Below are 14,230 nucleotides of genomic sequence, written 5' to 3'. Positions count from 1 at the left end.
GCAGTTACCTTGGTGGGTTTCAGGGAGTAGTTGGATTGCTGTGCTCAAGGTCCAGTGTTTAGCCTGTGTCTCTTAAAGATCATCTGTGGGGAAAAACAATAGTCTTTTGTGCCTTTTGCCTTGTGAAGGAAATGGAAGAATGGGAGGAAGTTGTTTCAAAGCAAGTACACTTCTGTTGCTGTTACAAAATTCCACAGAAGTTCGTGGTTGCTGGAAAATGGGTTTATTGCTGCATGATAATTTGGAGACAAAAAAGTGTGCAAATGGGATGAGAAGTAATCTTCAATTTAAAGATTTTTAGTTTAAGCTCTGTGAGGTTTGGTTACTTGGTTTAGTTCAAGTAATTTATTAACATGTAGGCATTTGAGGGGATGTTCACCGTAGAGATCCCTGTAAAAGACTTTTTATGTCTAATAGTGATTTTTTTAGGCCAGGATATCTTTTAATCCATATGCATAATGACTACCAGAAATAATAGGGCAACAAGAGCTGGGTTAATACTGCTTTTAATTGTTGGTCTAAAAGTAAGAACTGGAGGGGAATTAAAAAAAAAAGGCATGTAATTTCTCCAAGCAAACCTTTTTTTTTTTTTTGCTAAATAGAAACTTAATAGTCCAAGACAAAAGAGCAGTTCATATGTCTGGATATACTTTCATAGAGTAGTTTTCTGTTCTTGAAGACAGTTTTGCTTAGTCTTGTTTTAATAACTGATGTGTAGTACTGTGAAGCAGAAAATAACAGAGAAATTCTAAACATCAGTGTTCTCAGGTGTTGTACACTACAGCACGTGTAGAAAGGAAGCCAGAACACACGGGGCACTCTCCTTGCAGATTTCCCACTTAGCAAGTGCTGAAAAGAGCGGGGTTTGGGCCTGCGGGGTTGTGACAGGCTGTTGTGTGTGTGCCGCAGCCTCTGGAGGACATCAGCTGCATTGCATGGAACAGGCAAGTGCAGCACATCCTGGCGTCCGCCAGCCCCAGCGGCAGGGCCACCGTCTGGGACCTCCGGAAGAACGAGCCCATCATCAAAGTCAGCGACCACAACAACAGGGTGAGTGCTCTCTCTAGTGCTCTGTCTCCCCAGTTCTCTCCTGCAGCTGCTGGTGCTTGCACAGAGCTCCAGGGATGGGTCAGGGCACCCCTTTTTGTGTGACACATGTGGCATTCATGTTCCCTGAAAAAATCCCTTCACCCAGGACTTCTCTCCTGGGAAGCTGAGAGGCCTCAGAGAAAAGGAAAACAATTCTTATCTCATTTGCTTCTCCTGTGTTGTTCTCTCTGAAATGTGTTTGGAGATTGTTTACCCACATGTGATTGTTCCATTGGATTCTGGTGTGAGTTGTTTTGAGTCTTTGGCCAACTGGGGCCAAGCTGGGTCAGGACTCTGGAAAGAGTCACTAGTTTTCATTATTATCCTTTTAGCATTCAGTAAGTATCCTTTCTGTAATCTTTAGTTAGTGTAGTATTCTTTAATATAATATAGTAAGATAATAAAGTAATAAATTTTAAATATAAAATAATATTTAAATATAATATATATATAATTTTATATAATAAAGTAGTAAATTAGCCTTCTGAGAACATGGAGTCAGATGCATCATTCCTGCCTTCATTGGGGGTACTTGGCAGATACAATAGCCAGAGATACTGGTGCCTGGCCCAGTTTGCTCTTGGGAGTATATTTGTGCAAGAGGGGTTGTCGGCATTATCAATTAAAATAGCCAGGTGCAGGCTGAAGCAAGACAAGTCACTATCAGAGTGATGATTGATTGAATTTTGAAAAAGCACTTACTGATCTGTTTGGGGCTATCACAGAAAGATTTTATTGATTTTTGCCACAGAGAAGTGTGGCATTGACCAGATTACAGGGGTGCTCCTGTAGTTACAACCACCATGCCGCACCTTTAGGCAGTATAAGTGCAAAAAGCTTCATGGAGAGTGACATGTTTGTATAATTTTGTATTGTTTTAAATAGAATATCACTATAACAAACTCCAAAGATACAGCAAGAGTTAAAAATGAAACTTAGAAGTGGGTAGTTGGGAAGTAGCTCGTTCCTCACAGTATTATTATTTTGATAAACTGTGTAACTTTCAGTGTTTTCTGTGTTTGTTGCCTGACATAACAGCAGCACAGTAGGCTGTCTTCATCATGTGATGGTAGTCCTGTGATACAATGTTCTCATGCCAATAACCTCTGCCTAATGATGGCTTTTATTAAAATAGCAATAAAAATAATAGAGGATAAGGTTTATATGGTGAGCTTTAGTCTTTTCTCACATTAAAACCTAGGACTGTGGAAAAGTCAGCACAGTGTAATCTGTCTGAAAGGACCCTGGGAAACTGAAGTGCAAGTCTCCTCATTCACAGGAATAAGGAGAATTTCCCAGTCTGAATGCAGTCAGAAATAATGCCTGGAAAGACAGCTGCAAATTCCCTTGCAGTGGTGTTTTACTATACACACAGACATATTTGGGCTAGTTTTCTTTTTCCTTTAGTGCTCCTCACCTGTGTGATGCTTTGGCCCAATGTTTCCCCTCAGATGCACTGCTCAGGCTTGGCATGGCACCCTGAAGTTGCCACCCAGATGGTTTTGGCCTCAGAGGATGACAGGCTGCCTGTTATTCAGATGTGGGACCTGAGATTTGCCTCCTCCCCACTTCGTGTTCTGGAAAGTCACACAAGGTATGAGTCTTACATACCGTGGTGAGCTCCATGCTGTTTGCACTGTTGGTGCCTGCCCTGGTTTGTACATCCCACCTCCTGCTGTTCCCTGGGGAGGAAGGCTCCCTTGGTGCTGGCAGTTTCAGCAGCAGCCACTGCTGTATGCTGGCTTGCTGACCAGCCAGCCCTGTGCCATGAAAGACTTGTGTTTTTGGAGCTTGGTACTCTGAAGGAAACCAGCCCCAAAATTAAATAAATAGACAAACCCACCAGGCTGCTGAAACAGTGAAGCTACTTGTTTGTTTGTAAATATTTTAAGAAGAGGAAGCTAAGGAAGAAAGAATTAGTAGTAGTTGATTTTGGCTGAATAACATACTAAAGGTGCACCCAGGCACATCCTTGTGTGGGTTTTCACAGTTTCTGTGCCCCTCAGTCTCCTAAATGCCTTCACTTTGGTTATAGTGGATGATTTTGTTAAATTCTTGTCCCTCCTCCATTGTTGGTGAAACTTTCCTTGTTGCTCAGATCCAGTGCTTGATTTAAGAAGGGAGAACAGTGTTATGGCTTTTACCAAAACTGCTGCCAGTAGGTTCTGCTGGCTTGAATGTCTTGCTAATAAAAAGCTGCAAAGCTTCCTAGTCACTGACCTTACCTGTGGGTTGGCACACTGGGTGTTAGTGACACTGCAGGCAAACAAACCATATTGTTACTGACGCCCAGCTTCTCCCATGTGACTGTTGCATGTAATTATCTAATGCAATGGCTGCATCTTTATACCTTTTCATGCAGAAAATAGAAAACATCTATTTCAACAAAACAATTTTTCAACATTGAAAAATTGCACCTCTTGTAAGAGGAAGGGGTAAAGAAGGCATTTTGATGTGGGCTGCTGAACTTCTAAATATGCTTTGTTTATCACCATTTTGCATTTACATTAAGCTTTTTCTTTGTTGTGGCTTTTCATGCAGGGGTATATTGGCCATTGCTTGGAGTATGGCAGATCCAGAGCTGCTACTTAGCTGTGGGAAGGATGCTAAAATTCTCTGCTCCAACCCTAACACAGGAGAGGTACTGTATCCATACCCCTTTGAACAGATATATTTGGGATTTTTAGAGGTGGCACATGTAAAGCACGTGTTTCTGTGCTTGCATTCCTATGAATTATGCTTCTGTGGGATGTTGCCCCCTATCCTATTTGCTATACATGTTTTCTGAGCTTGTTGTGGTAGTGCAGGATTCCTTCCTGGTATTGTCAATATTACACATTTGTCCTTGCAGCTTCTCTCTTACTGAGTTGTGATGTCCCTGTTCCTTAGAAGAGATGGAAATGGCTCCACTTAAACTAAGGATATGCTTCCTACTCTTTTGACTTCAATGTGGCTGGATCATGGTTGCAATTGCCTTTTTCCTTTTCTAAGAACTTTATCCAGCCAGGAGGGTGTTTTTAGGTTGCCATAGTTGTAGCAGATCAGTGAGAGCCGCTCAAATCCCACCCCACTCTTTTTGCGTGGGAATATCTTGCAAAGAGAATGCAGATCTGTTTTTCAGACAGTGTTTGTCCCTAGACCAGGAAAAAAGGCTTCAGACATGCTGGAGGGCTCCTTGCCTCCAGTGGGCAATAATTGTGGAATGGGAAGTGTTTCTCAAATTCAGACATTGGGCCAAAAGTGCAAAAGCTGTACAATGTTAGATGAGTTATCTGAGCTGGATCCTGTGCTGTTACAATTTTTTTAAAACTAAAAATGAGTTCCATAGGAGACAGCATTTTGTTCTTTGAGTTTCTACTGGTTTGTGGTTAAATATCTGCTGTAAGGGGAGCTTGTCTGTTCCATGGCACAAAAGGCTGGACTGCCCAGGGTGCAGGTTTTAACCTTTTTAGTTTTCCTGTGAAAACAGACTTCCTCCACACAGTGTGTGAGGATACCTAAATCAGCTCTGAATAAGCTAATGTGAATGTGAGCAGCTCACAGTGGGACAGCACAGACACACCCCACCTGCATCATTTGTCCTGTGAGGATTCAACAGAAGGTTTAATGGGAGGAGGAGGAGATAAAGCAGTGGTGTGTGGTGTTCTGCTGTTTGGGGATCATCAGGGTTTGCCCACTGTCAGTGTGTGTGGTGATGGGGAGGCTGCTGGGGAGCGGGGAGAGCAGAGCGGCCTTGGGGCACACGGGAAGGTTGTTGCTGTCGGGCAGGGTGCTCCATGAAAGCTCTGATTTGTTGGGCTTGGTTTGCTCCCCAGGTGCTGTACGAGCTGCCCACGAACACACAGTGGTGCTTTGACATCCAGTGGTGCCCCAGGAACCCTGCAGTGCTCTCTGCAGCCTCCTTCGACGGCCGCATCAGCGTCTACTCCATCATGGGCGGCAGTGCCGATGGCCTCAGGCAGAAACAAGTTGACCAGGTGGTGAAAATTGTTCAGAATAGGGACAGAAAGGGGGAGGGGGTGAACAAAATATGGGAAGTTTTCAGTGGTTGCCTGCAGCCCTGCTTGCAGGAGTACCCCGTCAGCACAAATAGATGTTTCATTTATAGCACAAATAGATGTTTCGTTAATTAGAGTAATGTCACTTTGGCTTTTCCCCCTTGTGTTATCAAAGCTCTCCTCGTCTTTTGGGAACCTCGATCCCTTTGGCACAGGGCAGCCCCTGCCTCCCCTGCAGCTCCCCCAGCAGACTGCCCCACAGAGTGTGGTGATGCCTCTGAAGAAACCACCCAAGTGGATCCGGCGGCCCATGGGAGCATCCTTTTCGGTAAGGAGAGACTGTGGGATTCACATTCTCTGAACCTGAGAGAAGCAGAGAAAAGAATGATCAAAACAGTTGTTGTCTCATTCACTGCTCCTGTGTTGTGCCAAGGTAGAATGCAATATGGAGATGTTTACCCAAGGTGATGGTGTTTTGTTTCCTTGGCCTATCAGGGCCAAGCGTGTGTGTCAGGACTGTCTGACAGTCATGAGATGCTGTGCAGTTGGGTGCTTGGCAGATTCAGTTTAGATTTAGTGTAATGTAGTATAATAAAGTAGTTAATTATCTGATATTTCTGATAATATCCTTCTGATATCAGTGGAGTCCTCCTCATCATTTCTCCCTGCCACAGGAGTCATGATGGATGCTGTAAGAGACCGGGATGGGCAGGGCTGGCCTGGCAGGTAGGGAGATAGTGCTGCCACCTGCCAAACTCCTTAGAAGGGGGGAGTTCAGTGTGGTGCTCCACCCTGGGAGATCTTGCTCTTTGTTATCATAATGGGAGATGCTCAGGGTGCCTTCCAGACAGGGCACTGGCAACAGCAAAAGCCTGACCAAAATGCTTGGGAAAGGAAACCTTGCTGAGAGACATTTGTTTGTATCTTGGCATTAGGGCTTTGCTTTTGTTTCTGTGCACTGCTTGCTTTAGAGTAAGTAAATATACATTGGGGGAGAATGAGACCAAACTGGGCAAGTATCTGGGACTTTACAGCTTCAAACTGCACTCATGTGAGTCAGTATGGTGGAGAGCACTCAGGTTAGCTTTGATCCAAGTAACAGGAGTTGCTGTAGCAGCACAAGGGTACGTTCCTCCATGGATGGTTCATTTGCAGAGGAGCCACCTGAGGGGATGGCAAGCTCAGCTTTTTTTGCTCCTTGGCTCCACTTCTGGCTTATTTTCTAAACCCACAGGCCATTTATTTGGGAATTTCTGGAGATTTTAGCCTGTTCATTTGAATTTGATTTCTCTGCTGCAATACTACTCAATTTTCAGCATCATATATTGTTTATTCATGATCTGATGTGCAAATTAAATGCAATTTTTTCCTGTCAAAGAGAAGTGATGTTGCCTAGCCACTGACTGATGTGTCATTTTATGATGTTTATTCCCTTATTTGTCCTGGTTTCCTAGGAGCCAGGTGTCAGTCTTTTCCCTGGCTAGGCTTTTGCTTTTTTATAATGCAGGTTTTACTGGATTTGCCTGTGTAAATTAACTTTGAGCTATAGAATGAAATAATATAAATATCCTAATTATTTTTTTGTGTTGATTTGACATCTTCAAATGTTGTCACAACTTACTGCCTATCTCTCAGGAGAGTTTCAGCTGCTGAGCAGCCTGGTAAGCGCAGGGCAGACATCATGCTTGAGCATTTACTTAATAATGTGAAGTAAAGGTTTCTTTGGCAACTGCATTGCAATATCATTAGATACTCCATTGTTGCTGGGTACTGCACAGACCCACAGCTCCAGCTCTCAGTTTCTGGTCTGTCTTTTGTCTGAGAAAAAAACAGGCACAGGAATGGCTGTGCTTATAAATCTTATACATGTGAACCAACTTATCCAACAATATTACAGGCATAGAAGTATGGGATGGGGGAAAACAAATAAATGAGCAGATGTCAGGAGTGTTATCAGACAATAATCACATATTTGTTATATAAAATACATTTTGATACATATATCAAAATGTATACTTGTATTCTCATATACTGTGTGTGTGCTTCAATTCCAGTTTGGAGGCAAGCTAGTGACATTTGACAATTCCAAAATACATTTTGATACAGGCTCTCCTGCTGCATTCTTGTATTCTCACATGCTGTATGTGTGCTTCAATTGCAGTTTGGAGGAAAGCTGGTGACGTTTGAGAACTCCAAGCCTCCTCAGCAGCCAGGCATGGAGCAGCAGCAGCAGCATCCCCACGTCTACGTGAGCCAGGTCGTCACAGAGAAGGAGTTCCTGGCCCGCTCAAACCAGCTGCAGGAGGCTGTGCAGTCCCAGGGCTTTGTCAGCTACTGCCAGAAGAAAATGGACATGGCCCTGGCTGACTTTGAGAGGAACGTGTGGGCCTTCTTAAAGGTAACAGGCTGGTGGCCCTGCAGGAGCCCCCCAGGGACTGGGACAGCCAGGACATGGTTCCTTCTGCACATTTGGCTGAAAAGGTGCTGGGACAGCCAGGACATGGTTCCTTCTGCACATTTGGCTGAAAAGGTGCTGGGAACCAAAAGCTGCAGGCTGTGGGAATAGTGCCCATGCGCCATGGCACTGCAGGAGCCCACCAGAGGAGGGAGGGTCCTCAGAACCAAGGGGGTTTGTGGGGAGTCATGGCAAAGCAAAGGTGTGGGTGAGGGTATCCCATGGTTTTGGATATTCCCCATCAGCACATATTTGTATAGGGTTTGTGAGAAGGATTAAAGCTTTGGGATAGCTTTAGATGGGCTTTCACTGCTCACTCTAAGCATTTAGAGGTTTCCAAGTGAAGCAGACAAACACTTGGTTCACGTGCAGTAACGAGATGGAAGCCTTGCCCAAGTCACTGAAGGTTTTTGCATTTCTCTTTATTACATTCAGTCTATTCAAGTCATTAAATCTCCCTGGGTCATTTGTGGCAGTGAGGGAGAAAATGGAAAATTGTGAATTGCAGTATAGTCTTTAACTCTTTAAAGGTGAACTTCGAAGAGGATTCACGTGTTAGATACCTCGAGCTCTTAGGATACAGGAAGGATGATCTGAAGAAGAAGGTAAATGTGAAATATGTGAGATGAATAACTTTTGAATTTCAGACTTTAATTTCAGAATTCTTACAGAAAACAGTTTGCTCTGTTGGGTTTTCTCAATACTTTTGTCTTCTTGTAATATGGACGTTCAGTGGAAACGCCAGAGCAGGCAGCAGACTTCAGAGGTGTGTCTGCATCTGGCTGTCCATTGTTGATGTGAAGTTCTCCCTCATCAAAAGGCCTTGATATTTATTGATCCAGGCTATGGATCAATAAATGTAACTTTGCTATGTGACATCCTTCTACTCGAGCATGGTGGGATGGGATCTGCTTTTAGGCTTTCTGGTTGAAGAACATGTAAGCAATTTTCATTAACTAGAAATATCTGGGATAGTCTTTTTTGTTTGTGGGAGACATCCTTCATTTTTGAAAGGAAAGGAGAAAAAACAAGCCCAAAGGTGGTTACATTTCGAAAAGCAAAGTTTGGATTACCAGGAAGCAATTTGCACATCATTATAGACCTTTCTTCCCAGCTGGAAGATTTTTATTCAGTGTTACAGGGAGTTACCTGCTGTGCCTTTTGGCTCTGTTGTTTTCAGCTGTCTACCCAGGAACTATCTAGTATTTCTTCAGCTCTGTTTCAGTGGATTTTAACATCTGACTCATTTTCATTATATCAAACTAATGTTTTATTTTCAAAGATTGATTCCAATAAAGTGTATTGTGCTCACAAATTAAATGCCTTTCAGGGCAAAATTGATATGATTATGGAAAAAAAACCATGGTTTTGACAACAGTTTGTCCTCAGCTTCTAAATATTTGTGCAAAGGCAAGCACAGCAAGGGTAATCCTGTTTTTGAAAAGCAGATCTCAATTAGAAAATCCAGTTGAAATTCAGTAGTGGTTCTGCAGAGTGGCCTCATGAGATTAAAACCCACTGCTTGCTTTTGCTTTGGGTTTATATGCCCTGTGCATGGGGAGAAGCTGGGAAAATGGGCACAGCTGAACTGGGTGGCATGGAATGCTGGACCTATCCCATTATTCAGTATTTAGGGAACAGATTGAAGGAGCTACAAGGTCCTGGTTTTATGTAGCTGCTTTCTGAAAACATTCCACACAGAAGTTGACTCCATGTTTTTTTCAGTGTGAAGAAGCAGCATAATACAGCTCATATCACCCAGATGGAAAGCTCACTAAATCACAACTTGGTTTTCCTATTATTGGTGCCATTAGGAAAGTAAAAACAGAGATCACAGATTTCAGCTTCTTGTAATAAGCTGTGAAGAACGTGGGAAGGGTGGGTTATATTCTTAAAACCTGTGATTCTCATGCAAGCCAAGTCCTGGCTTTCTCATTTTTATTGTAAACTAGTGATTAAAAAAGAGAACTGTCTCCAGCAATTTGAGCTCAGCTCTCTACACAAACCAGCCCACAAGGGTAAAATAAAGCCTACAATACAAAAAATAGTAGATAATTTTAGGAGCAATGTGAAACCCAGGCTCCCTGATGCTGAAATAATATAGAAACTCTGTACATAAAATTGCTGGTTTTGAGAGCCCTAATTGAATCTGGAGTTATGGTTTGCTTTGCAAAGCAGTAGAGGCTGGGCATTTTAACTCTTTTTTACCTTGGAAAATCCTAGCCCACAGCCAAGTGCCTGATGTCAGGAACCCACAGCTTCCTGACAGGCTCTCTGTTCCACAAGGATTGTCACTGCTTTATTTTCCCTGACCAGAGAAAGACTGAGGATTTTGTCCTTCTTGTTCTGATACTGATTTTATTCCTGTGATTTCCAACACTCTAGTGGGGTTTGAGGCCCTTGAGCTGACAATTAAAGGTGTAGGACAGCTGTTGTTTCCATCAGAGCTTGGGGTGCAGGTATCTTAGCAGTAAATCCATCACCAGGCTGGAAGAGGGAAGGGCTTTAGTTTTATGTTAAAGTGTTTAATTTCATGTTAACTGTTGGGCAAGCAACATAGTAGCTATATGTGGCAGTTTTGGAACCTGAGAATTTGGTGCCTCTTTAAAAGAGTACTCACTTAAATCTTTGTTTTCTAGATCACATCTGCTCTGGATAAAGAAGGTCTTGCAGATGGTGCCTTGGGAGAGGTAAGCAAACGCATGTAACTCTGGTTACTTTTATAATGCCATAGTAATTTATAAAGTAAAAATTATTTTTCTTTCCACTTGATAGCTGTTCCAAAGTAAGTCACAAATAATCCAGTGTATGGCAAGTTCCTGCATTCAGCAGGATGGAGGTGTTATTTAAAAAACCCAACCACTTCTTTTCCACTCAGATGTTCCCCTCCTTTTCCAATGAAGGGCTCTCAGTCACGGGTTTTACCATGGGGTCTCATTGGCACCTGATTTCAAGAGCAGCACCTTCATCAGGCTTTAAAGAAAGCAGGGCTGAGTGTGTGGTCCCATAACTTTTCCTGCAACAGTGGTACCTACAGCTCAGGCACTGCCCACGCTGTAATTGCAGTGGCCTGAGTCCACAGCAGGGCTCTGCTGTGCTTTTGTGCCACAGACAGTTCAGAGTCATCTGTAGCTGCCTCATGGGGAAGAAAGCTTTTTTTTTGCATGTTTTGAGGCAGCTGAGATGAAAACAGCACAAGGTACTTTGTAATGACAGAGAGCAGGGAAACAGGGCCTCTACCCTGTTTAGAGGCTCAAGAAGAACATATTGCCAGTGCATTTCTGTGATTTTCAGTCTGGTTCTTACTGTTGGTTGGTGGAAAGGTGACTGTACTCTGCAATGCAAAGTATTCCTGCCTCTTTTGCTGGTGGATGTTTATGGCATCTTCTCTCTGCTGAAGGCTCCTGCAGAATCTGATGGATCTGTGCCAAACGAGGGGGATGAAGGCCAGACTACAGAGGAGCAGTTCTTGGGAGAGGTATCTGTTGTCCTCTAGACTAACCCTGCTGACCTCCCTTGTATTTACTTTGTTCCTTTTAACAGCATTTCATTTTCTTGGCTTTTCCTGCTGCTGAGGATATACAGAAATACAGAAAATTATTTATAATGGTAAAACTGGACTCTTGCTGGGATTCTGTTTCATCTGCTTCAGGCAGCATGTTCTCCCAGGTTTATTGCAGGCAGTTTGTGCTAAACCATACCAGCATTTGGGATCCCATACCATTTAAACAGGATTGTTTTCAACCCTGTGTTTCACATGTGAGGACAGGTCTCTAATTAGCACTAAGGACGCAGTCTCTGCCTTGTGAGGTGTCACTAGCACTGAAAATAGTGTATTGCTGTGTGAACAGGCCAACTTCATTCTTCCCCATTCCTTCAGTCTCCCTTTTGGGTTAGAATTTGGGCTGGTAGCTGTGCTTCCTGTGCTTGGTGCCTGTCTGCAGCTGCCTGTGGAGATGGGGGCAGTGCTTTAAGGCTCATGCATGTTGGGCTGGTGCACACATAACAAACAGCCTGTTAAAGACACTAAAATCAGGATGCTGTCCTTGGGTTAGGTGTCTGATTGCTTGTTAGTTCTTTAGGCTCTGTACTGGCAGATGTGTGTGTGTCTGACAGTGTAAGGGCTTTGCTGTATGCAGTCATGAAGATATCCAATATCTCATTACAAATGTCTCTTCTGGAGAGAACTCACAGCCAAACATGACCTTAGCCTACCTAAATATCTGTGAGCCTGGCCTGAAGCCACTGGTGATGCATCAGGACATGCTGTCACATACATAAAGTAACTGGATGGGCACATTATTCCTGTGGTAGTCACAACATGCTCTCAACCAATACCAAACACTCATCCAGTCTTATCTGACAACAAAATCATTTCCCAGATGCTGTGTCCTTTTCACAAGCCAAACATAAAGCTTGTTTCAGACTTGCTTCCCCCTCCAAATGAATGTCTTTGGTCTGCTGTGTCCTTCAGTTTAGCTGAACAAGCAGGGTGTTCTTGAACTTCCATCATGTACTGGAGCAATGGCTTGTGACAGGAGATGGTGTGTGGGTCAGGTTCTGCACTCTGTTAGCCTGTGCTGTGAAAATGGATGGTGAAGAGAGACTTCTCTTTTGATGCTATTTTTTTATTATTGAAATGTTTGAAATCCCAAAATCCAGGTACTCACACAAAGTGGTCTTTGTCTTCTTTCTGGGGGAGTTTTATAGAAGCAGCAGCCTCTGTGTACTGAGCATTCCTGTCCTGGGTGCTACACTGGACTTCTGTATTGAAAATTGAGCTTGTGTTCATGTGTAATTTGCTTAATTAAACTGGGGCGTATGTCAAGTGCAGAGGGTTTAAAGGATGAGCTGAAATTCAAAGTGGAGCAGGGTGGAACCAAGGTAGCATTAATGGTAGACTGTTCTTGGTAGGGGTTAAGGCTGAAAGAGAAGGAAAGAAAAGGATTCTGAGTTTCTCATTGTAGCTGTAGCTTTGCTTGGAGGGGGCTGTGTGTATATGGCTACAGATGGAAGTTGGTACCCAGGATCCAGGTGTCTGGCTGCTGGTACTTGTGAGATAAAGGAACTTTAATTGGTAAAGCAAAGAAAAACAAGGAATTAATTAACTGCTTCCCATGAGCAGGCAGGTTTTCATCCCTAAGAAAACTGAGCTCCACCACATCTAACAGTGGCTTGGGAAGAGAAATGCCATCCCTGCAAACATCCCCCTCTTTCTTCTTCCTCCAGCTTTATGTTGTGCTGAGCATGATGATAAATGGCCTGGAATATCCCTTGGGTCAGTTTGGGGTCAGCTGTCCTGGTTGTGTCTCATCCCAACTTCCCATGCACTCTTGCACCTTCTCACCAGAGGTGCAGTAGGAGAAGCAGAAGAGGCCTTGGTGCTGTGCAAGTGCTGCTCAGCAAAAGCAGCAACATCTCTGTATTATCAACACTGTTTTCAGGACAAATCACACAGCCCCACACTGGCTACTCTGAAGAAAAGTAGCTTTACCTCTGCCCAAACTGGGATAACCTTCCCTTTTAAGTTAATGGTCTCTGGTATTCTATATAATCTATATATAATCTATATATAATCTATATATAATCTATATATAATCTATATATAATCTATATATAATCTATATATAATCTATATATAATCTATATATAATCTATATATATATGTAGAATTTCAGACTGGTAGTCTGAAATTCTCTATTTAACTTGCAGTGCAAGAGCCACGTGGTTTTAAAATGTTTGAATTTTCTAAGTGTTTACATAATCTCAGAAATTATTCTTTTCCTTTCTCTTAGACGCTGAAGGACCATAAAAAAGAAACTGAAGATTTGGGACCTGCAAAGACAACATTTAACATTTCTGTTAGTGGAGGTACTAAAAAACCTTGATATTGATTTTATTGTATGTACTGTTATTTGTAAGTACTGCTGTTGATACTAGAGTTCCAGTGAGAAGGCAGATTCTGTACAGATTGTGAAGGATTGTAATTGCTTGCCTCTAACTGCATTCTCACACAGTCTCAAGGCACTTGAAAATACAGTTTTTTGAAGGAAGGAAGTTATACAGCACTTGTGTACCCCTTTGCTGACATGCAGCTGCTCTGAGTGACAAAAGAAGATACGCTTGGTCAGGCATGAAGTGCTATTTCTACAGAGCCTCCCAGGGGATCCTGAGTAACACAGAAACCACTGACCCTTGTCTAGGTTTGGCTTTTTATGGCACTATTCAGGTAGTTGTTTTAGGGGCCATTTAGACCTCTAGGAACTGGCTGTGTCACAAGGTAAGTAATGGTTGGTAGTGCCCCTGTGGCATGGCTGTGCCCCTGTGAGTACATGGCTGGGAGTGGGCTGTGCCAGCGTTGTACAGTCAGACAGTGTTACCTGCTGCTGCATCCCTCTGTGACTTTTGTGGCAGCATTTGGAAGTGCCCCCCTGTGTCATTGCAGATGTGGATGGGCTGATCACACAGGCTCTGCTGACAGGGAACTTTGAAAGTGCAGTGGATCTGTGCCTGCATGACAACCGCATGGCCGACGCCATCATCCTGGCCATCGCCGGCGGGCAGGAGCTGCTCTCCCGCACTCAGGAGAAGTACTTCGCCAAGATGCGCAGCAAAATTACCAGGGTATGTGTTTCAGGTCAGAAATAACATCCTCATATGCCTTTGGCAACTCCCTTTTTCACCTTAA

General features: G+C 43.3%; 1 protein-coding gene across 3 annotated transcripts in view; it reads left to right on the top strand.

The window, feature by feature from the left end:
• Positions 1 to 14,230, top strand: part of SEC31A (SEC31 homolog A, COPII coat complex component) — a 40,916-nt gene that overhangs the window by 5,556 nt on the left and 21,130 nt on the right. For all 3 annotated transcript variants that reach the window (XM_058804263.1, XM_058804261.1, XM_058804260.1), the window contains exons 6-16: positions 910 to 1,050; positions 2,541 to 2,683; positions 3,631 to 3,730; positions 4,905 to 5,066; positions 5,263 to 5,415; positions 7,249 to 7,485; positions 8,073 to 8,147; positions 10,182 to 10,232; positions 10,943 to 11,020; positions 13,338 to 13,413; positions 13,988 to 14,166. In XM_058804263.1, coding sequence (XP_058660246.1) covers positions 910 to 1,050; positions 2,541 to 2,683; positions 3,631 to 3,730; positions 4,905 to 5,066; positions 5,263 to 5,415; positions 7,249 to 7,485; positions 8,073 to 8,147; positions 10,182 to 10,232; positions 10,943 to 11,020; positions 13,338 to 13,413; positions 13,988 to 14,166 — 1,395 coding nt within the window. The remainder of the gene's footprint in view (positions 1 to 909; positions 1,051 to 2,540; positions 2,684 to 3,630; positions 3,731 to 4,904; positions 5,067 to 5,262; positions 5,416 to 7,248; positions 7,486 to 8,072; positions 8,148 to 10,181; positions 10,233 to 10,942; positions 11,021 to 13,337; positions 13,414 to 13,987; positions 14,167 to 14,230) is intronic.

The sequence above is a fragment of the Ammospiza caudacuta genome, chromosome 4 (assembly GCF_027887145.1).
Source record: "Ammospiza caudacuta isolate bAmmCau1 chromosome 4, bAmmCau1.pri, whole genome shotgun sequence".
Lineage (NCBI taxonomy): Eukaryota > Metazoa > Chordata > Aves > Passeriformes > Passerellidae > Ammospiza > Ammospiza caudacuta.
Note: the sequence above shows the minus strand (reverse complement) of the source record. Positions and strands in the feature narration are given on the sequence as shown.